The following is a 20,907-nucleotide window of genomic DNA, read 5'->3' on the forward strand; positions in this document are numbered from 1 at the left end:
ATGAAATCCAAAGACTGTAGACCACTGAGCTATAAACTCATTTCTTTTGACACTTTATCCTCTGTAGCCAAAAGATGCCATCGCAACAAATGACTTTATTGCTAAATTTGGGCTTAAATGTCTACTTAATATATGGGATCTACCCAAAGCATAACACGGAACAAAATAATGCAAATGCTTTGGAGTGTTTTGATTTAAATAGTTTTCGTTAACTCATAGTGAAGAACATGCAACTACGGTTCAGTGAGATGATTTATCTTTATTTGAAATTTGCATAAATCAGTATGAAAGTATGAAGTATGAACGAAATGCAAAAATGATAGCTCCAATATGGAGCTGTCTGCGCCCCATGCTGGCTGCTACCAGTACTGCAGCATAGATTCTCATTCTCCTTTAATCATTAGCTACACTCATTGATTGATGTGTCAAGAGGGTAATGAGAGTGATTTATAGAATTTTAAAAAGCGCTCTTTTTCTTTCCAATACATTCAGACATGTTATATTTCCCCCCTCTTTTCTGGCCTACTCTTTGGGCACAAACTTGAATTTGACCGGCTTGACCGGCTGGAACTTCCAGTTAAACTCCAGAGGAATCTAAAAGGGAAGACACACCACGACACGTTAGGAGCGGTTAAAGCAACGCGATGGAAATGACTCTGTAAATGTCTCACGATGGTCTCCTTGCACGTCTCCACTTTGTAGCTCTGCAGCAGGCGGACCAGGACCATCTTGACGGTGAGGAGAGCGTAGCGCATCCCCACGCAGTTGCGAGGGCCCAGGCCGAAGGGCATGTAGGCGTAGGGGTGCAACTCCTCGCCGCTGTCTTTGCTGAACCTGCGATGGCACGTCGAAAGGGGGACGGTGGGTAACGTTTTCAAGACACACAGGTCCAGTGCAAAAAATAATTGCAGAGCTTTCATTTGAGGTATGACATCATATGGTTTTGTTGCAAACTCATTTGTGACTTTATTACGAGTGAACCTCCAGGTGATATTGCAAAAGCCCTCATCAAGCGCTTTCATTTGAGGTATGACATCATATGGTCTGTTTAAAAAAAAAACAACTGATACTTTTATTGCGAATGTTGTGAACATCTTTATGGTCAAATATTTTTGGTCTTTATGGCATCTTATCGGGTTATATTTCCAAAATAATTACAGATTAGGAAAGTCCTCATCAAGTTTTAATTTGAGGTATGAGAGAGTATGGTTTACTGCAAATTGATTAATGAACTTCTGGCTAAGGTTTTGGGCGTTATGTAATATTAAGGTGATGTTGCCGAAATAATTACAGCTCTGGAAAACCCTAATCAGGCACTTTAATTCGAGGGATGTCACGTTATGATTTGTTGCAAATACTTGACTTATTAATAGTGAATTTTGACCTTTGCCCTAGCCAAGGTTAGGGTAATCATATGAGTATTTTTAGCCAAAATGATTATAAATCTGGAAATGGATCGATGCATGCTGATTTTTGACCTTATTACTCGGGAATTATGACAGCGGGGGAGATCTCATTTCTTTTGTTTCCTGAAATAATTGCAGATCTGGAATGAACTACAGATCTAATGACCGTGGGCTTGCCTCTCTGGTCTGAATCTTTCCGGGTCCTTCCAATAGCGGGGGTCCTTGTGGACCACCGACACGGGAACGGTGACCAGGGTCCCCTCGGGGATGGTGAGGCCGCCGAGCTCGACGGTCTTTTTGCACAAGCGCTCCAGCCGAGGCGCCGGCGGGATGAAGCGCATGGACTCGTTAATCACGTTGTCCAGGTACTCCATACCCTGCAGGCTCTCGTATGAAATGGAACCCTTGGGACAGGGACAGGAGACTCACTTAAATGACGCTCAACAAAACATTCTGGAGCGATAACGTCACGGGGGCACGCCATAAAATCAATTCATTGCTTCATTGTCTCCGTTAAAACATCAACGCATACACCGGAGTTGTCTGATGAGATGCTGCGACGTGACATCACTACATCGTTTTTCTTCTTATATGCAGTGAAGTTAGGAGAAAGTGGGAAAAAAAGATTATAAAACTACTCAAATAAAGTCAAAAGGATGTGCAAATAAAGTGGCAGCGTAAGGAGGATAATGGTGAATTTATGAGAATAAAGCTGTAAAGTTACGAGAAAGTCAAGAGTTGCAAAAAGGGTTGTAAAGTTATGAGAATAAAGAGTAAAATGTGAATAAAATGGCACAATTATCAGGATAACGTCATAATGCTGTGAGTATAATGCAGTAACGTTAATGGACTAAAGGTGTAAAGTTTATCGGAATGAAGTTAGAGAGATGCAAAAATGTTGAAAATCATTAAATCATTTACGTCTGTAAAGTTACGAGACATCTGTAAAGTTGGGAAAAATAAAAAATAAAAAAAGCCTTCCTGAAGGCAATTCGTTCAGAATAAACTAAAAAAAAAAAAAAAAAAAAAGCAAAATCCAACAACCAAAAGCACGAGGGAGTGAAGTGTACATCTTTGGGAACTTTGGCGTCAATCTCCTCCAGCAGGTTCCTCATGGCCTCCGGGTTGGTGACGATGTTGTACAGGATGTACGTCAGCGTGGTGGCCGTGGTCTCAAAACCCCCAAAGATGAAAATGAAAGCCTGCGACAGGATCTCCCTTTCCGTCAAACCTACGACCACGGGAGTCACGTTTCAGACGGCCATTTTCGTCGACTTTTGGTGACTCCGTTGATTATTCGTACCTTTACTCGGCTGCTCGTGTTCGCTCTTTATGTCCGACTCGGGGATCTCGTGCTGGATCATCACCTGCAGGAAGTCTGCGTGACTCTGCACAAACACAAGAGTCAACGCATTTTACATTTCATAACATTAGGAAATGTAAAATGTTGGAATAAGATTCTAAATTTACAAGAAAAATGTCAAGTCATTAGTCAGTCGTCAAAAGTTGCAAACCTGTGAGAATAAAACCTTAAAGTTAAGACGAGAGAGCTGGAACGTTCCGAGAATAAAATATGTTGAAAAAGTAGTCACAATATCATGAAAGGAACGCATTGAAGTTGCGAAAATAAAGTGAAGTTACGAGAATCCCAAGTCCCAGATTTATTAGAATAAAGCGGTAAAGTGGCAAAAAAAAAAAGAAAAAAAGCGTAAAGTTGAGACAAAAAAAAAAAAAAAAAGACGTCAAAGTATAAAAAATGTTGTGCAGTTATGGTGCTAAAGCCATAATATTACAAGAAAAAACGTTGTTACATGAATGGGGTTGTAAATATACAAGACAAATGTCATATGTTACACGAATACACAAAGCCGTAAATTTTGAATGATAACGCCGTAAAGTTACAAGACAAGCTAAAAGATTACGAGAAGGAAGTCGCGAGGATAGTCGTAAAGTTACAAAAACAACCGAAAGATGCGTCAATGGAGTGATGAATAAAATAAAGTCGTTTCATGAATAAAGTTGCAAAAATAGAATTGTAATGTTACAAGAAAAACAACAAAGTTACGTGAACGGGGTCCTCAAGTTACAAGGATAAAGTCGTAATGTTATTTATTATTATATTTTTTTTTTTAAAGTTATGTTACGAGAATAAAGTTGTAAAGTTACATGAAAAAGATGATGAAAACGCTGTGAAATTTACCGACTGCTCTGCTTGATGCTGATCTTTAAACCTCTTAATGATGTTGAAGAAAAACTCGGCGCTGGCCTTGGGCATAAAGTCAAGGTTGAGAAACCTGCACAGCTTGCTGAAAAATGGAAAAAGCACTGCAAAAGGAGAGCGAGGTCAATATGAAATAGTCATAGACTGGAATGTTCATAACGGCCACTATGTACTCTACATACGCAATAACACTATCGGCCAAAATTTGAAGTTCAGAATTTTCTTGAGGTGAAGAACGATGGGCTCGTCCGGGTGGTTGATGGAGTCGGTGTCCACGCTGAAGGAGGCGCTGGTCACCACGTCCAAACTGTACGGCCCGAAGAATCTACGGCGCACGAGGACATCACGATAGTACGGGGGGGGGGGGGGGGGAACATTTGTAAAGCTACGCCAATACAGTCGTAAAGTTTGACAAAATTGGTGGTCATGTTGCATGAAGAAAGTCGTTAAGTTGTGAAAATGAAACTCCATGAAAAAAAAAAAACAAACATAAAATTATGAGAAAAAGTTGTAAGAATAAAGTTAAGTTGCGTGAACCAGAGTCGTAATGTCACAAAAAAAAAACAAAAACAAAGGTGCGTGTCGTGAGTTGTAAAGTTCGTAGAACAAAGTCATAACGTTACCAGAGAAAAAATTTTCCAAGCATAAAGTCATGAGAAAAAGCTCACATTACAGTCAAAAGTTTCAGAACGTTACGGGAATAAAGCTGTAAAGTTACGATACATTTGTCAAGCTACAATGTTACAACGTAAAGATACGTGCGACGCAAAACAAGACGACATACAATACGAAACTTGTAAAGCGACAAGAAAAAAAAGCCGTAACATCATGACTAAAATGTATTCAGTCGTGCGAACAGAATTGTAACGTTACAAGAAAACAATTCAAAGTTAATTGGGTTGTAAAGCTAGCAAAGCGATTGGTGCTTGATACGCACTGTTTGATGTCCACGGGTTCGCTCAGATCCTTTTTGGCCAAACTCTCGACAAGTCGCTCCGTGGAACGAGTGACCAGCGAGAACACCTTCGATGAAACAAACCATCCTTGTGAAAACAAGTTAGCAAAGTACGGTTTTTTGTTTTCCAACTTTATTCTCGCAAAAGTGTGACGTTTCTTGTGATTATGATTCAAATTTTGTCCTCATAATATTGCAACTTTCAACTTGATGACTTTTTTCTTCTAACTTTGATCCCTTTTTACTACTATGAATGTCTTTAGCCTCGTAACTAACTGTGAAGTTGTAACGTTCCTAGTATTAATCCAGAACAACATTTAGAAGGAAAAAAAATAAAAGTTACATAAATGGAGTTTCCAGTACGGAAGCATCCCAACCTGCTTCAGTTTTCCGCTGGTGAAGCACGGCGACAAGGAGCTGCGGATCCTTTTCCATCTTTCGTCTTTGACGGACGTGATGGCATCGGCCAGCGCTCCCACCACGAGCGTGTCCTGCGGGCCAAGGAAACGCAACAGCGTCGCAATTACGCTAACACTGCGCTTAAATAGAGGAACATTTCAAAACGACTTCATGTATTGTACACAAAGGTTTAATAAAATTGTAAATGTTTGAAAACAAACACTTCTGAAAGATGTTATGCAAATGTGTTGTACATACAACTCCACTGTACTAAACAAATGTACTCGCCCTTTAATTCAGTGATTCTTTGGTGTACCACTAGAGGGAGCCCACGTACCAGACTTTGACAATCATTGATCCAAAGTTTAAAAAAAAAAAAAAAAAACTACAAGCGCAAGAATGACTATAAAAGTACAAAAATAAATAAAATCATTTCAAATGTGCAAAAACAGAAAACTTAATGAAATCTATTAATTTGAAATGATGGTATACCTGAACAGTTGCCTGAAACAAGGTGACAAAAGCGGTTAAAAAAAAAAAAGTAAACTTCAAAAAACTTCAACATTCAGAAATAAAAATAGCTAAAAATGTAACTTTTTTGTGTTACTCTGTTGTTCCTCAATACCACTTCCCTCAAAATAATAAAAGAATATATACAGGAATATAAATTTTTAAAAATGAAATTAAAAATACAGTTGGCCGGAGGCAGGCCGGCTTTTTCCATTTGATTATTTTTTTTCCCGTCACGTTGCTCACCCTGCGGTTGGTGAACACCGTGTAGCAATCCTTCACCATCACCGCCTTGATGATCTCGGGGTCCGTCACCAACAACACCGGAGTTCTGCCGTCAAACAAACTGCACACAAACGCGGTACGGCAGACCTTTTGACAGTAAAGTTGTGATGTTACGAGGAGGGGGGGAAAAAAAAAAAAAAAAAAGATTAAAGCGGTGATGTTCCAAGAAAAAAATAATAATTGTAAAAGAAAGTGGAGAAAAGAATGAAAAATTACGAGAAAAAAAGTCAAACAAATAAATGGAAACAAATTGTAATGTTACAAGGATAAAGTCGCAAAGTTACGAGAAAAAAAAAAAGTTTTGAGGAAAAATTCATAATGTCGCGAGAATAGCTCAGTCAAATTCAGAGAATAAAAGTCAATCCAGAATATTATGAAAACAACACAGTAAAGAAAATATAACATACAGTTGCTTGAATTTAGTTGTAAAGTTACCAAAAATAAAAATACAGGAAAAAAGTGAGGATTAGGTCACAAAGTTCTGAGAAAGTCAACATTACGATAGTGCAGTAAAGTTGCAATAAAAGAAATGTAGTCACACGATGAATTGTAATGTTACGACAACACAGTTGTAAAGTTAGAAGAGAAAATGTAATAAAAAAAAGGTATGTAAAGTTAAACCAAATGTTATGAGAATTAAATCGTAAGGTAATGAAAAAAGTTATAAAGTGCAGAAACTAGTCCCATAACTTTGCAACTATTAGTCGTAAGTTTATAATTTTTTGGGGTTGTAAAGTTATGAAGAAAAAAAAGTCATGAACATACAAATGAAAAATGTAATTATACGAATTAAGTCGTAAAGTAACGAATACAATCAGAAAGTTACAAGAGTAAAAAAAAAAAAATAAAAAATTTTTCTGAAGTAAAAAAAAAAAAAAAAAAAAGTTAAAAGGTACCGTGAATATTGTTAAATCATGTCACATTACCCGTACACTAAATAAATGTACTTTGAGTAATTTGACTGTATTTTATTTATTTTTATTTGACCGTACAGCAGTCAACTCATTTTTACACTTTGCCTAACCAAACGTCATACTGTCGTCATCTTGATGTCCAATGAGTTGGTTTGCTTGTTTGTCTCGCGCAGTGATTTCCAACCTTTCTGGAGCCAAGGCGCATATTTTACAATTGGGAAATCTCACGGCACACCAACAAACAAAAAAAAGTTACAAAAAGTAGATCCACAGTAATTACTGTATGTACTTCCTGCCATCTAATAGAAGAGCATTTATTTGTTCTGTCTGTCACTGTGCCTCACTGGCATAACTAGAGGAACAAAGCTACATTAGTTCTTGAAAATGAATCATGTTTTGAGCTGTTAAGTCAAATTTGATCATTTCCCACGGCACACCTGAAGATCGCTCATGGCACAACGCTGGTTGGGAATCACTGGACTAGTGGCATATTTGTGCCGAGTCAAAGTTAGTTATGTAAGATTACTCACCCCCACGCATCTCCATACTTGGCGTGACACTCCTGGTCAGCAGCAATAAAGCCCTACTTGGAATTCCGCCAGGTATGATGCCATCAGATAAAGCGATTGCATGAGTAAAACGCAGTAAAAAACAAAAAAAACAACAACATACAATTGGCCATGTTTCTTACTCACCTTTCTAAAAATCCACATTGTGCCAATAAAGGGAAGTGGCGTGGGTCCTGGAATTCCCAACTTTTTGAAGTGTCCATATGGCCACACACCATATCTACGCAACATAAATGTCACTCAGGAGATGTTTTTTTCCCCTTTTTTCCAATAAATAAATAAATAAATAAATTGTAACATACTCACAATAAAAGCAATGCGAAAAACAGAGCCACTAAAGTCCAGGTTGTGGCCGAAAACAGTTCAAAGGGGAACATTGTACTCGTCGAGGAATCCAAGCGTGAATGCGAAAACCAACTGCGGTCAAGCCAGCCTCCACTCGAAAAGTAGCAGTCAAGCCAGCCGCCCCTAATTTTGTTCATACTCGGCTTTTATTTTGAAGGTGGCTTTCGCCGCGAGTTGGCGACCTATTACCGTAATGATCTTGAGCTTTCTGACTCGCCGTTGTGCCCTGAATTAAGTGCATGTCACGCCTACTTCACATATAATTACAGACTTATTGTTTGTAATACTTTAATACACATTAAATATACGTATTAATATAAAACCGGCCACTTGTTAGTCTTGAAACTTGTATTTAAGGACATTTGTATTCAGTGTAAATCCTTGTAAAAAAGTGCACCGTCGCAGTGAAGTTTGATCTTTCTGCCGCGCCGTAGACCAACCCGGATGTAGACGCTCGACCCCGACATTTGCACATTTTATACGTTTAGGTCTTAATTTGTTCCTTTCTTGTTTGTCCCCGGATTTTGAAGCTATTTCGTTTACAAATAAGCGAGGTAAGGTGCACATATTGCTCGTCAAGCGTTATTTCAACGACTATTTCGCTTGTAATCTGACCTACAGTTTAGCTTGCTAGCAAGTTAGCATCCCGTGGTAGCCAACAGTTTGTGGAGTAGTTTAAACGCAAATTAAATCGTGTTTTGTTTTGTTTCGTTCAGTGGTTCGTCAAGTTATATAAAGAAACCCTTGATAAATAAATACACTTTTTTTTGTTATGAAAGAACAAGGAATATAACAACTCAATGTTACATAATGAAGGATGAATGAATTAGGGTATACTTCAACCAGTTCTACATCACATTGTGCTGTCGTTAAAACTATTCAACTAAGTGGTAGTCATTTTTTAAATGAGAAGAACCACAGTGAAACCTTTTGATTTGTTTTGGATTTTGAACCAAATTTCTTCCCCATAGAAAATAATGAAATTTCAATGAATCTGTTCCAGGGTCAAACTGTCACCACCCGACAACCTTAAACTGTACAGTGAATGCTTTAAGTAGCATTTTCCATGTATGCAACTTTGAGTAAGATAAGCACTGTATAATAATACAACTAAAATCAAGTAAAACTACTTAACCTTCAAAGATGCCTGTCAGGCATACTGTCACCTGTTGCCATTTTATAGCTATTGAGTGCAGTCGGATGCGTTCTGTTGTTACATTTTGTTACATTTGTGCTTCTATGGCTACATGGTCACACTTTTCTATTTGCCATAAACGGAAAACAAAACAACAAAAAAAAGAGAAATATAATTTTGGCATGTCAGGCTTTCATATTGTTTACATATGTAAAGGGTCCTGTAATACTTAACATTTAAAGTTGTATTAATTTTGTCGCCCCCCCCCCTCATAAATTGTTTTTTAATGTATCTTTACCCATTTCGTATGTACATTATTCAATGGATAATTGATAAATATAAATTAAGTTGATTATTGATTACAGTCTTGATAGCGAATTTTTTTTAAATTAAACTATTTTAATATTAAATGTAAAGACTCCTGAAACATTTTACATTCATATTTGTTGCATTAAGTTGGCTGTTTGGTTCTTAAAATTGGTTAGCAACATTTATTTATTTTAGTTTTTTGTATTAATAAAAAAAAATACTCGATTCATTAATTGGTGAATTGATTAATTAAGATGACATTTATTAGTAGAGAAAATAAAGTAATTATAAACATACTGTATTATGAAATGCTTTTGTTTAGATTGAAATAGTAAGTCCTGTAATATTTTACATCCAAACTTGTTACATTAATGTAGCATTTTTTTAATACATATTAAAATAATGCTTATTATTTTATTAAATGAAAGCAATTGTATTCATAGATTTATTGCAGCTATCTCATATTTTAAGAATAAAAATGTCTATCAATTAATCAAGTGAACTGCAAAAAAATGATATTGTATTGTTAAACAATGAAATATGCATGTGAGGTATTGTTGTAATCTCGGGTCGCTATCCTCATATTCCACACAGTATCTGTGACTTTGAGTGTGTGTGACTTTAAAAAGTGTGGCCCGGCCCGGTGAGTGACGTGGGCGTAGGCGAATGAGATCGTCGAGTCGGCTGTCGTGACCTGAATCTCTTTTTTTGCTTTTGTTTTTTGCGTCCGCCGTCAGAGAAGCCAGCGGCCGCCATGTTCCTCAGCCTGGCCCTGCTGCGTAAGGGGATCCCGGGCAAGCAGTGGATCGGCAAGTACCGGCGTCCGCGGCCCATCACGTGGCAGATGAAGCGCAACATGCTGAAGCAACTGGAGCGCGAGGCCCAGAACGAGTACTGGATCAGCCGGCCCTACGTGACGCCCGAGCAGGACGCCGGAAGTGCCGCCGAGCGCCGCGCCGGCAACTGGCTGGGCATCAAGGAGGCCAAGTTCAACAATTTCCCCCAGCACAAGACCGTCACCGATCACCTGGCCCAACTCGGCATGTCCAAGAACTGGTCTGCTTAACGCTTGGGTTTGGACAAGGAAAGACTTTTCAGCGTGTCCGTGCCGTATTGTGAAGCAGGGCTGAAAGCGTCAAGGTGTTTTGAGTCATTAAAACACACAAAAAGGCATGAAAGCAGCAAAATATTCAATATTAACTGTTGTCCATGTACAACTTGGTTCTCCACATGTATTACTCATCATTTATATATAAAACCCAGTTGAAATACTGCAACTTGTTTTTGGTTGTCTGTTTTGAAGATGTGAAGATGCCCCTTGGGCTAATTTACATAATTGACACTTTTTAATTTTCCCTTCACCGCTCAGATTTTCTTCAAATTTTTAGGTGTACAGTAGTAATTACAACACAGTAATTCCTTGATATCGTTTGGTCTAGTTGTGTGCTAGTTAATATCTATTGATGGAGCTCATGTGAAGGTGGCTTGTTTATGTTGAATAATTGAACAACTAAATACAGCCGTTCATGTAATGTTATGTTTTGTGATTGCATATACACACAGAGTTGATGTTTTACGGTTGTAAGTGCTTCGTTGCCACACTTTTGGCTTTTGTCATTACAGACGTCTTATTATGCTCCGCATTGGTGGGCCCGAGCTTGAGATTCAAACCCACAACCTCCCGACTGCGAGACAGGTGGGCTAAACACTTCACAGTGTTCCGTCATTGGTATTTGGAAACATCAGTTAAAAAAAAAAAAAAAAAAAAAAAACTTTTCACTTTCAAGACTTCCTGTTGGCTAAGATCCCTAACAACCGCACTCCACTTTATTTCTAGAACACAAAAAAACAACTGCAGCTGTAACAAAGTGCTGTACCTGTTAATGATTGAACAAAAAGAAATAATGACATAGTTTTTAAATACAAATATTCTTTAAATACAAATTCCTGCAGCGCCTCCGATGCGCATGTATTTACATATTTTCAAATTTACTGCTATGGTGTGAAAATGCAGAAGAAAATGATTTCTACACTGTACCGTGTATAACGGAATGTGCTGTGTGAGTGTGTGTGTGTCTGCCACTTGAAGTAGACGTGTGAACATCTTTCAAGTTTGTCTCTTTGAAATATTAATAACTGTTGTTCTGCTTCCTCTCCAGCATGTTTCCCAACCCAAGTTTATCCTCCTCACTGGAAGGACAGCCTCGCCTATGCAAGCTTCATTTTTAAGGACTTTGTCACCTTTTCGGTGCATTGTGTCCTGCTGGTTCCCATAGCAACCACCACAGTTCACTCTTCACACCTTAATCGAGGGCCGTACTTAAACGTATGAAACGATATCCGCGAACAATGTGTTTATTATGATGTGTTTTTTTTTTTTAATCGAAGTATAAACGTATGAAACGATATCCGCGAACAATGTGTTTATTATGACGTGTTTTTTTTTTTAATTGAAGTATTTCCTATTCGAGAATGACTTTTGAGTCATAGTAAAATCTAGAAAGTCGGGTCACCCACTCGTATCTCGAGGCACTCGTGTACTTTTGTTAACTTGATGGCTAATGAAAGTCCTCCATGGAAGGCTCACTCACCAGTGTGCGCATCCTTTCATCCGGCAGGTGTCGCTGTGGCACATCATCTTTCTCCATGAGACCAGGGAGGAGGGAGGCCCCCCCCGCCCCCCCACACAGTCCGGGTGGGCCCCTCCTCTCCCCGCATCCGAGTCAGCATCTCAGGCGTCCTCCTCCCTCCTCCTCCTCCTCCTCCTCCTCCTCCATGGATGAGGAAGATGAGGAGCCGCCGCACCAGCGGGCTGATGAGCCAGCAGCAGCAGCAGCAGCCGCACAAGCAGCACACACGCACCCACGCCGCGGCATCATGACGCCGGAGCACCGCGCGGAGCCTCGCCCGGAGCAGGCCGAGTGAAGCGGCAGGATGGCGGGGGGCCGCCGGGGACTTGTGGCCCCTCAGAATACTTTTTTGGAGAATATTGTCCGACGCTCCAACGGTAAGACCAGCTTTCGCTTTCCGTCTGTGTGTGTGTGTGTGTGTACATTACGTACCAATTGATCCACAGCCAAATTGATTCATTGGGGACTAATTTTTGAGGGGGTTCGATGAGTAAAGTTGCAGTTTGAGTGATGATGTAAATCGGGGATGAAAAAACAGAAACACTACACCCTGAACCCTGTCGTTATGGATCATTTCAAAAACCACTTACACTGTAGAGATATTATCGAGAAATAGATGGATAGAAACAAGCAGGTTTAATAGAAATGTAACCTAATCTCAACTGGAAAATGCAGATTTAGATGTTGCATTTTCATATATGGTAAGTAAATGCAGTATATCGTTAATGACGCTACATTAACATTTGTACAAACAGTGCAAAGTGGGAAGTGTGATATAATTGACAGATACAATAACGTTGATAATACACCTAATAGTGTTTATAGCTCCATTTTGTGTTAAAACCTAAGCAAAAATAGACAATGCAATAATGAAATGTACATTTTGGAAAGGTGCGATAAAATGATGTGTGATAGTACAACAGTATGTAGGATTTTTACATAATAATCAATCAATCAACTTCAGGCTCCTAATTTGTGATGACAAAAACCTCCTGCAGGATTGATTTGGCACGGACAGAATTTGATGGACCAGAAATAATACCCGAAAAAAAAGACTTATCGCCGCTTGAAATGTTTAATTAGAGCAACTTTTATATGAGAAGCTTTTGGAATTCTTTCAGGAAGCAAGACTGTTCATTTACTCACTCCCATTAAAGCGATGCATTTTTAATTTCACGCATAATTACACAAGAGCAACACAAGTCTCTGGTGTCTCTTACATGGGCAGCAACGCATATGTGCTGCACACTGTGAAACCATACTGTATGTCCGGAAAAAGTGCTAATTTTCGGACTCGGAGGTTGTCTGAGGTAGTGTTTAAAACCACGTATCCTGCGTGCCACCCCAAAATTAATTTAAAAGTACGCCGTTTAAAAGGGTGGAAGTATACAGTAACTGATTGAACATGCATGAAATAAATGTTGGGGGGTGGGGAGCAGTTTTAATAGTTTTAAAGGGCCCCCCCCCAAAAAATGTAAAAAAAAAAAAAAAGTAGCCTAGGGGCCCCTGATCACATAATCAAGCTCAATTTAAATTAATTTGAATATCCAAAGTTGTAGGTAGTTTTTACGAGAGACCAACCATAACAATATGGCGATTGCGTGATAATCGATACATGGAACAAAACTACATACTGTATGATAAAGCATGTTATATATGTACCTAAAGAAATACACAAATGAAATGATCATATTACCATAAAAGCATATTCAAATGAGGTCTAATCAATGTTTTTTTAAACGGAATGTTTCCCCCCCCCCCCAAAGTATTATAAAAGGAAACCAAAATCAGATTTAAGCAGTTTGCAAACATACCAATTTCTCAACAATTGTGTGAGGTGCAGTCCGGATGGTCAACACAGAACAGCACACCACACACACATGCACACATGCGCACACAAAAACATATCTGTTGTAGTACCAAGACTGACCTGTACGACTGTAAGAGGCAGCACAGTGCCACAGGGCATCCAAACGGCCGGAAAATACAAAGAAGGAGTAGAAGTACAAACATAGTAGTGGAAAAAGAAGTAGAAGTTGCTAGACTAATGCTAGGCTAACTGAACAAGATTAACATTTGCGATTGTCGAAACCAACCGATTTCTAAGTCCAACGGGAAGGAAAAATCAGTCTTAACCCTACACCCAAAGGATAATCTTTTAGAGACATCCGACAATCGGGCGTTTGCTGACTTTAGTCGGAAGAGTGTTAAAACGTGCAAATAAAGCTCAATTATCAGTATGTGCGTACCCCGCTTTAAATATTGAACAGGTTTAACATTTTGGATTGTCAGCCGCCAACTGGAAAAAAAGGTTTTAACATATCCCATACCACTGAATAACCGGTAAGGATAAATTGTTAGAGACATCTGATAATAGAAGGGTGGGGGAAATACTCAGATTTGTCCCAATTATCGGTCTGTGTGTACCCATCTTAAGTGCGGTACCGTGAAATGGGGGCTTGCCAAAATTTGCAAAAAGCCGATGAATATCCCGTCTTTTGAGACAAAAGCCAACGTGACCTTGGGCGGGCCGAGGATTAGCAGGCGCTAAATCTGGACCTAACGGGAGCCAAGTGTGCTAATCTGAAAAGCGCGCTAGCTGCTCGGATGGGTGGATGTTACAAAGTGTCTCACTCACTCATCGTTTGATATTTTTGTTGTTGTTGTCTTTTTTAACATTTCATATTCATAAGCAATGTTGTTTTTCTTCAATCATGGACTATGAGTGAATTTTAATTCCTTTATGTTTAAATACGGCACACTTTTAAGCAAGTGTCCAGCTAGCTATTAACAAAATGTGCTAGAATCGTGTTTCAAACAATTCACAGCAAACAATTTCAATCAATTTGTATCAATGATGGCTGCCAAATTGAGCCTGCTTGCTAACCAGCTAGCCACGGCTCCTATTACCATGTTGTATCGCACGTATCAACATTTTATTCAATAAAATTGAAAGCATCCACTCCATGTTCAAATTGAACTTAGTTAGCCAGCTGAGCGATTTAGCTTATAGATATTTACTTTTATTGTATGTAAATGTTGGCTATCAAATTTAGCATGCTAACCGGCTAGCGCCACTTCGACTCTCATAAATCAAGATTTTATTTAATCTACAAAGTTCAGACCAATTGTGTGTGTGTTTATATGAAATTTAAAGGATGACATCTGAGCTGTTTTACATTTTTTTATTTTTTATTTATTTATTTATTTTTAGTTTAGAAATGTCCTTTTTGTCTAAATGTTAGCTATCAGATTTAGTATACTAACCAGCTAGCTCTGGCTCTTCACCCCATCTCACAAAACATTTAATCCAAGTAAGCGTAGATTAATATTTTGCTTATTCATTTGAAATATTTTGATCGTCTTTTCAAACAAGTTCATTCTTGTCCCTGAAACTATTGTAACAATTTCTTTCAAAGTTGGATACTAAATTCAGCATGCTAACCAGCGAGCTGCGGCTCGTCACACCGCCCTGTTATATCGCAAATCAACATTTTCATTACTAAAATTCAAATCCGTCTATATTTACTAAAGTAAGTCATTTTTAACTCTGTTATTCTTTTCTTCTGATGAGAAAAGTAACACCACCATTTCCGGATATCAGCTCGATGTTATGCTAACATGTTAACCACAACAAGTTAGACATTTGAGGTGATTAATACTTAAATTTGCTGTAAATTGATTTTCAAGTGTGTTTATTCTATACCCAAAAGCTGTTCTAATAACGTTTTTCAACAGAGGCTACTGATTTCAGCATGTTAATCAGCTAGCCGAGGCTCATCACACCACTTTGTGTCTCACAAATCAACATTTTATTGAAATTAATTGATTTGAACACATGGTTATATACTGTAGTGTAGAAGGTACGGAAAACCATCTGTTTTATGTATAAATACTCCCTTTTTTTAAATTTTGGGTTAGCAGATGGATGCTAACATTTCTTAGCACCAGCTGGATGTTATGCTAGCCGCAACATGCAAAACTTGTTTCGGGATGAATTTAATTTGACTAGTTCATTCTAGCGGCACGGTGAGCGACTGGTTAGAGCCTCTGCCTCACAGTTCTGAGGACCGGAGTTCAATCCCCGGCCCCGCCTGTGTGGAGTATGCATGTTCTCCCGTGCATGCGTGGGTTTTCTCCGGGCACTCCGGTTTCCTCCCACATCCCCAAAACAGGCATGGTAGGTTAATTGAAGACTCTAAATTGCCCGTAGGTGTGAATGTGAGTGCGAATGGTTGTTTGTTTGTATGTGCCCTGCGATTGGCTGACGACCAGTTCAGGGTGTACCCTGCCTCTCGCCCGAAAATAGCTGGGATAGGCTCCAGCCCACCCACGACCCTTGTGAGGATAAGCGGGTCAGAAAATGGAAGGATGGATGGATAGTTCATTCTAGTCCCATAAGTTAGTTAGTAAAATAGCATTTTGTTGTTCACAATTTGAGCACACATGTCAATGCACCGTTTTATCTTTTTTGTTTGTTTGTTTGCAACATTCCATCTTTTTCTTTTTCTTTTGGTCACACATTCAACCTGATATTTGTCATATGAATCTGTTAACTCTTGTTTTTCTTTTCACAAATTTCAGTTTGGACACTGTCACATAGACAGACAGGTACTACAATCTAAACTAGCTTCTTATGTTTTCTTTACACTATCTACTGACCCTTACCTTACTCTCCCTTCTCATTGCAGTGTATCATTAGAATGTTCTATACCAAATGTTGTTAATTTACAAAGTGCTCACTAACTAGTGAGCCATAGTCATTTTTACAAATATCAGTTTTAAGACAAGAGTAAGAGATTTGGATTTCCCAAAAGTAACATCCATCTGATCATTGTAAAATAACACATTGGCATGGAACATCTTGTGCATTCTATTGTGTTGTCATGAATTTAGTTCAATGTGGTAAAATAAATGTGTTTTTGTGTGTGTGTGTGTGTGTGTGTGTGTGTCAGTGTTTGTGTATTTGTGTTCATATGTGGTCTGAAATTTAAAATCCCTTTCCCCTGTCCTTTGCCCCTGTGTAATTTTCTTGTTTGATGCACCACTTGTGTATTATTTTTACACTTTTTTAGACTGAAGTGACACATTTTTTTTTAGTATCAAAATAAATACAATTTAAAATTGTTTCTAAGCAAGTTTAGTTATTAATGTGCTTCTCCCATCAATAATAACCAGGAATAATCAATTAATTAATTTATTTGTTTATGTATAAAAAAAGATATTTTTCGTGGGACTTAAAGGGACTCACATGACAACGTTATCATATGCAAAACCTTTTTAAAAAATAAAAATAAATAAATAAATAAATAAACTAGCCGATTTTCTAGTATAGTTATCCAAGAGTCAATGAATTGATTGTTAATTCCAAAGATTGTGTGGAATTCATTGCTGATTAATCATGCCTTGGAGGAATTCATGCGACACTTGAGAAACAAAAGTTCACAACATTCTGCAGTCGGTTTTCCCATTCCGTAAGAAATTATAATCAATTAATTGCGTGTTATGAATTCGGTGGCTGGTTTGGATTGTCGATTATGTCTGAAGCAAACAAGGAAAAGCGGAGTGCACTACTTGGCTGCAACCAACCGACTCTCGACTAGTTTGCTGTCTAAAAAAGAACAATGTGATCACAGTTGTTTTTGCTTTACGCGAGATTTGCATTGAAAAACTGGAGTTCAGGACATTCACTGAGGGAAAAAAAAATACATTGGTAGAGTTTTTCAGCGAATAGTTGTTTTGGTTGTACAGCAAAAATTGTGAATGGTGAATCGGAAATTGGCAGGGATTCACTGTACAGTGATACCTTGACTTAGGTCAAATTGCGAGTTGGGATATTGGGCGAACGTTGTGGCCTTCTCTGCCGCCATCTTGTGGTGGAGTAACTATAGCTCATTCGTACCGCCAATAGGACACTTTTATCCAACCAGTTCAGCACATTTACAGGCTTTTGATCTTTTTCACGCTCCTTTCAATAAACGTTGATGATCAATAAATTACCATTTTACAGCCAGGGGTAAGTAAGAACGCAACAGGATTTTCAAGGACGCAGATTTTTGTAAAATTATTATTCAAAGACCAGGCAATGCCGGCAAGCGGACCGTTAACCAAGTGGAAAACCAACACTGATTGTCTCGGGCTATTAGCATATTGACTATGAGTAAGTGTTGCTCCGAGGTGCTGCTCACCTTTTTAATATGCAAAATAGGCCGCATAAAAACCCGCTGCCTTTTTTATGACCTTTAAAACTAATGACGGCAATTATTGATATTTACAGACAAACGAGGGATCGCATCGATTATCCCCCGTGATCCTTCTTTATTTAGTCATTAAAAAAACACACACACAAGCCTGTGTTAAAACAAACTCAGATGAGGTCTTTGTGTCAGTGAGTGCAGTCGAAATTTGCCGGTCTTATGTCCCCGCATGTAATGAAGCGTCGTGTACGCTAATGAACATTGATCAAGTGCGTTGGGAGCTTTTAACGCAAAGGTTACAAATCTGTCCTTGTAATATTAATAAGTGTAGACAAGAAAAAAGGACACTACATGGAAAACAAACACAAATTAAAAACAAATAAAACACTAAATTACGTGTATATAGTCAACCTTCACATCTAAAATGCTTTGCACTCTAATATGTAGAAATGGGCATAATAATCGATCGCAGATTCATGAATTAAGAATTCAGTCGATTCATCGTGTCTTGAAGCAATGGAGCAATTGAGTTGACGAGTTTGCTGTCTAAAGAAGACCAACATGGTTCGTTAATGCTATGGGTTGTTGACTTATTATGGCACAACTCAATTATTAGGCGTTCAAAAACGTTCAGATAGCGTAAACACATTTTCCCAATAATCATAGTGGGGTGCACTACCGGGCTGCAACCAGCAGAGGAGCTGTTGAGTCACCTAGTTTGCTGTCCAAAGAAGACACAACATCCTAAGTCTGTGCTATGGCAAAAATCAAAACACAATTATTCTGATCAATATGACAACTAGCATTGAAACTGGAGTTCAGATTCAGGGAGTGGAAATAAATGTTCCCGATAATCAAAATGGGTTTTACCACCTGGCTGCAGCTAGGACAAACAACAATGGAATCTGCCTTGATGGCGGTAAAAGACTGTATTGATAAATGCACACTCAACTGCTGCTTCTCCTTTTGGCCTTTTTGCTTGTGTCCTTTCATGTCTTCCAGTAACTTTCACCCTTTAATTTCCCCCAATATTCACCTTCGATTCTGATCAAAGGCAAATATTTCCAACCTCTTTTGAGTTTCTCGGAGGAGTGTTGCCGAGATGCCGGCGTTAACCCCTCAAGTGTTTGCCTCCTTGTGCTTTTTGTGTTTTTTGCCTGTGTGGGCGGCACAGACACCAACTTTGTGCTGGGAAACGCGCAGATCGTGGACTGGCCCATCGTCTACAGCAACGACGGCTTCTGCAAACTGTCGGGGTACCACAGGGCAGAGGTCATGCAGAAGAGCAGCACCTGCAGGTAGGCCGCTGTCATCGACTGGTTTATCAGTCACTGTCGTGCCAGTCACTGGTACAATGAAGAAGTCTACACACCCCTGTTCAAATGCCAGGTTTTTGTGTTAAAAAAAAAAAAAAAAAAGACCAAGATAAACTGTTTAAAAACTTTTTTACACCATTAAGCCTGTACAGCTGACCTTTATTTGGGGTTCATCAGAGGCTCTTGAAACAGTGGCAGGTGTGTGTTGACTCCCATTTAACATGAGCTTGAATGGGATTTGTTCATTCTAAAAACAGCCACATCAGCAGTTTAAGAGGGTGTGCACACTTGTGCAATGACATTACCTCAATTGTTTGTTCCTACTTCCCTTATTGAAAATATATATATTTTTTAAATGGCGACATTAATGGCAGAAAAAGTTTTTAAAGTTTTTAAAGTTTTTTTTTTTTTTTTAATATAAATATATCACAAAAATCTGGCACTTGAACAAGAGGTGTGCAGACTTTTTCTATCCAATGTAGGCCTAGATTCCAATCCTCACAGACGAGTCGTCTGCTGGTTGTCTCATCCGCTGGTGTTCATTGCAGCCCCGCGTCGTGCAGCAGATGTAGCCGCAATGGGCCGCTTTTCAAATGAATAATTGATCCGACTGTTGTTGAGCGACAAAATGGAGGCCATACGTCGTCATTTCTGCGCTGTGTGCCAATTACAGTAGGTACAAGTGTCAGGATTCGCAGCATTAGTGGATGATCAGTTACCAGTGAAAGAAATCAATCTAAAAGTATCAATTTGACAGTCAGATGGCAAATGTTTTGTCTAGAAAGCTGTTTGAACATTTATTCCATATTCTTAATATGTACTAGTATGTTGTTTGTCACTCGTAAGACAGTTCAGTGCAATAGTAGAACAATTGTCTTACTAGTACCGTTTTCTTCCCACTATTTTATGACATTTCTTCACACAAGTAGAACAATTTTGGCATACAAAAAGGACAACTACATTATGAAATTCTGCTAGATAACATCAAGCACTTCACTAGTTGCACTATTTGCACGCTGATCAGAATCAGAATCATCTTTATTTTGCCAAGTATGTCCAAAAAACACACAAGGAATTTGTCTCCGGTAGTTGGAGCTGCTCCAGTACGACAACAGACAGTCAATTGACAGAGAACACGTTTGAGACATAAAGACATTGAGAAAAACAGTCGCTGAGCAATAAAAGGTTGCGAGTTATCTGGTAATGCCGGTACATTTGTGTTGCTTGTGCAAATGTTGCAGATACTCCTCTGTCAGTGTGCAAGTGGTGCAGATGCTACTCTGGCATGAGTGGGCAGTATTGGTCAACAACAGATATGCAAATAGTGCAGCGTGGCGAGACTACTACAGTGAGTGCACGAGTCGTATATAATTGGCCCGACAGAAATGTGACGACAAACTCAAGACAAAAAGACAAAAAATTGCCAGCATGTTGCAATGGAATTGTAGGTTAGCTGTTTAAGAGGTTGATGGCAAGAGGGAAGAAGCTGTTGGAATGTCTGTTAGTTCTGGTTTGCATTGATCGGGAGCGCCTACCTGAGGGAAGAAGCCGGAAGAGCCGGTGACCGGCATGTGCAGGGTCCGAGAGGATTTTGCACGCTCCTGTCTTAGTTCTGGCAGCGTGCAAGTCCTCAAGGGTGGGTAGGTGGGTACCGACAATCTTTTCATCAGTTTTGATTGTCCGTTGCAGTCAGAGTTTGTCCTTTTTTTGTAGCAG

General features: G+C 39.0%; 3 protein-coding genes across 12 annotated transcripts in view; 2 read left to right on the forward strand and 1 right to left on the reverse strand.

Moving 5' to 3' along the window:
* Positions 1–239: 239 nt before the first annotated feature.
* On the reverse strand, positions 240–7,734 carry LOC133485946 (cytochrome P450 3A40-like). Of its 7 annotated transcripts, none has more exons than XM_061790394.1 (13): positions 7,566–7,734; positions 7,386–7,479; positions 7,221–7,273; positions 5,738–6,012; positions 4,960–5,073; positions 4,565–4,650; positions 3,810–3,952; positions 3,607–3,731; positions 2,710–2,794; positions 2,477–2,637; positions 1,584–1,810; positions 672–834; positions 240–594 (listed from the first exon to the last, which is right to left on the reverse strand). In XM_061790394.1, the coding sequence occupies exons 2-13, from the start codon at positions 7,475–7,477 to the stop codon at positions 523–525; spliced, it is 1,596 nt and encodes a 531-aa protein (XP_061646378.1). In that variant the 5' UTR covers positions 7,478–7,479; positions 7,566–7,734; the 3' UTR covers positions 240–522. The 7 variants fall into 7 exon arrangements, with proteins under 7 accessions (XP_061646378.1, XP_061646377.1, XP_061646384.1 ...); XM_061790393.1 differs by having other exon boundaries at positions 5,738–5,837; positions 7,566–7,732; XM_061790400.1 differs by having other exon boundaries at positions 5,738–5,863; positions 7,566–7,730.
* A 264-nt stretch (positions 7,735–7,998) lies between these two features.
* On the forward strand, positions 7,999–10,325 carry mrpl57 (mitochondrial ribosomal protein L57). The gene is made up of 2 exons (XM_061790414.1): positions 7,999–8,158; positions 9,786–10,325. Exon 2 carries the CDS (start codon positions 9,803–9,805, stop codon positions 10,112–10,114), a length of 312 nt encoding a protein of 103 aa, XP_061646398.1. The 5' UTR covers positions 7,999–8,158; positions 9,786–9,802; the 3' UTR covers positions 10,115–10,325.
* Positions 10,326–10,468: 143 nt separating this feature from the next.
* Positions 10,469–20,907, forward strand: part of kcnh1a (potassium voltage-gated channel, subfamily H (eag-related), member 1a) — a 40,943-nt gene continuing 30,504 nt past the window's right edge. For 2 of the 4 annotated variants that reach the window (XM_061790391.1, XM_061790392.1), the window contains exons 1-3: positions 10,469–10,744; positions 11,208–12,055; positions 19,050–19,173. In XM_061790391.1, the coding sequence (XP_061646375.1) occupies positions 11,983–12,055; positions 19,050–19,173 (197 nt within the window). In that variant the 5' untranslated portion in view covers positions 10,469–10,744; positions 11,208–11,982. Of the gene's footprint in view, positions 10,745–11,207; positions 12,056–16,262; positions 16,290–19,049; positions 19,174–20,907 lie in introns of all 4 variants that reach the window. The other 2 variants (XM_061790389.1, XM_061790390.1) reach the window with 2 other exon arrangements.

The sequence above is a fragment of the Phyllopteryx taeniolatus genome, chromosome 11 (genome assembly GCF_024500385.1).
Source record: "Phyllopteryx taeniolatus isolate TA_2022b chromosome 11, UOR_Ptae_1.2, whole genome shotgun sequence".
In the NCBI taxonomy this organism is placed as follows: domain Eukaryota; kingdom Metazoa; phylum Chordata; class Actinopteri; order Syngnathiformes; family Syngnathidae; genus Phyllopteryx; species Phyllopteryx taeniolatus.

Bases quoted from the DNA above. Each gene is read 5' to 3' on its own strand.
- LOC133485946 (XM_061790394.1), bottom strand. From the start codon at position 7,477: ATGGTGTGTGGCCATATGGACACTTCAAAAAGTTGGGAATTCCAGGAC. The intron at 5,074-5,737 runs GTGAGCAACGTG...CTTGGCCCGCAG, and splicing joins CGGTGTTCACCAACCGCAGG to GACACGCTCGTGGTGGGAGC. The intron at 3,732-3,809 runs GTATGTAGAGTA...CTCCTTTTGCAG, and splicing joins TTGGCCGATAGTGTTATTGC to TGCTTTTTCCATTTTTCAGC.
- mrpl57 (XM_061790414.1), top strand. From the start codon at position 9,803: ATGTTCCTCAGCCTGGCCCTGCTGCGTAAGGGGATCCCGGGCAAGCAG.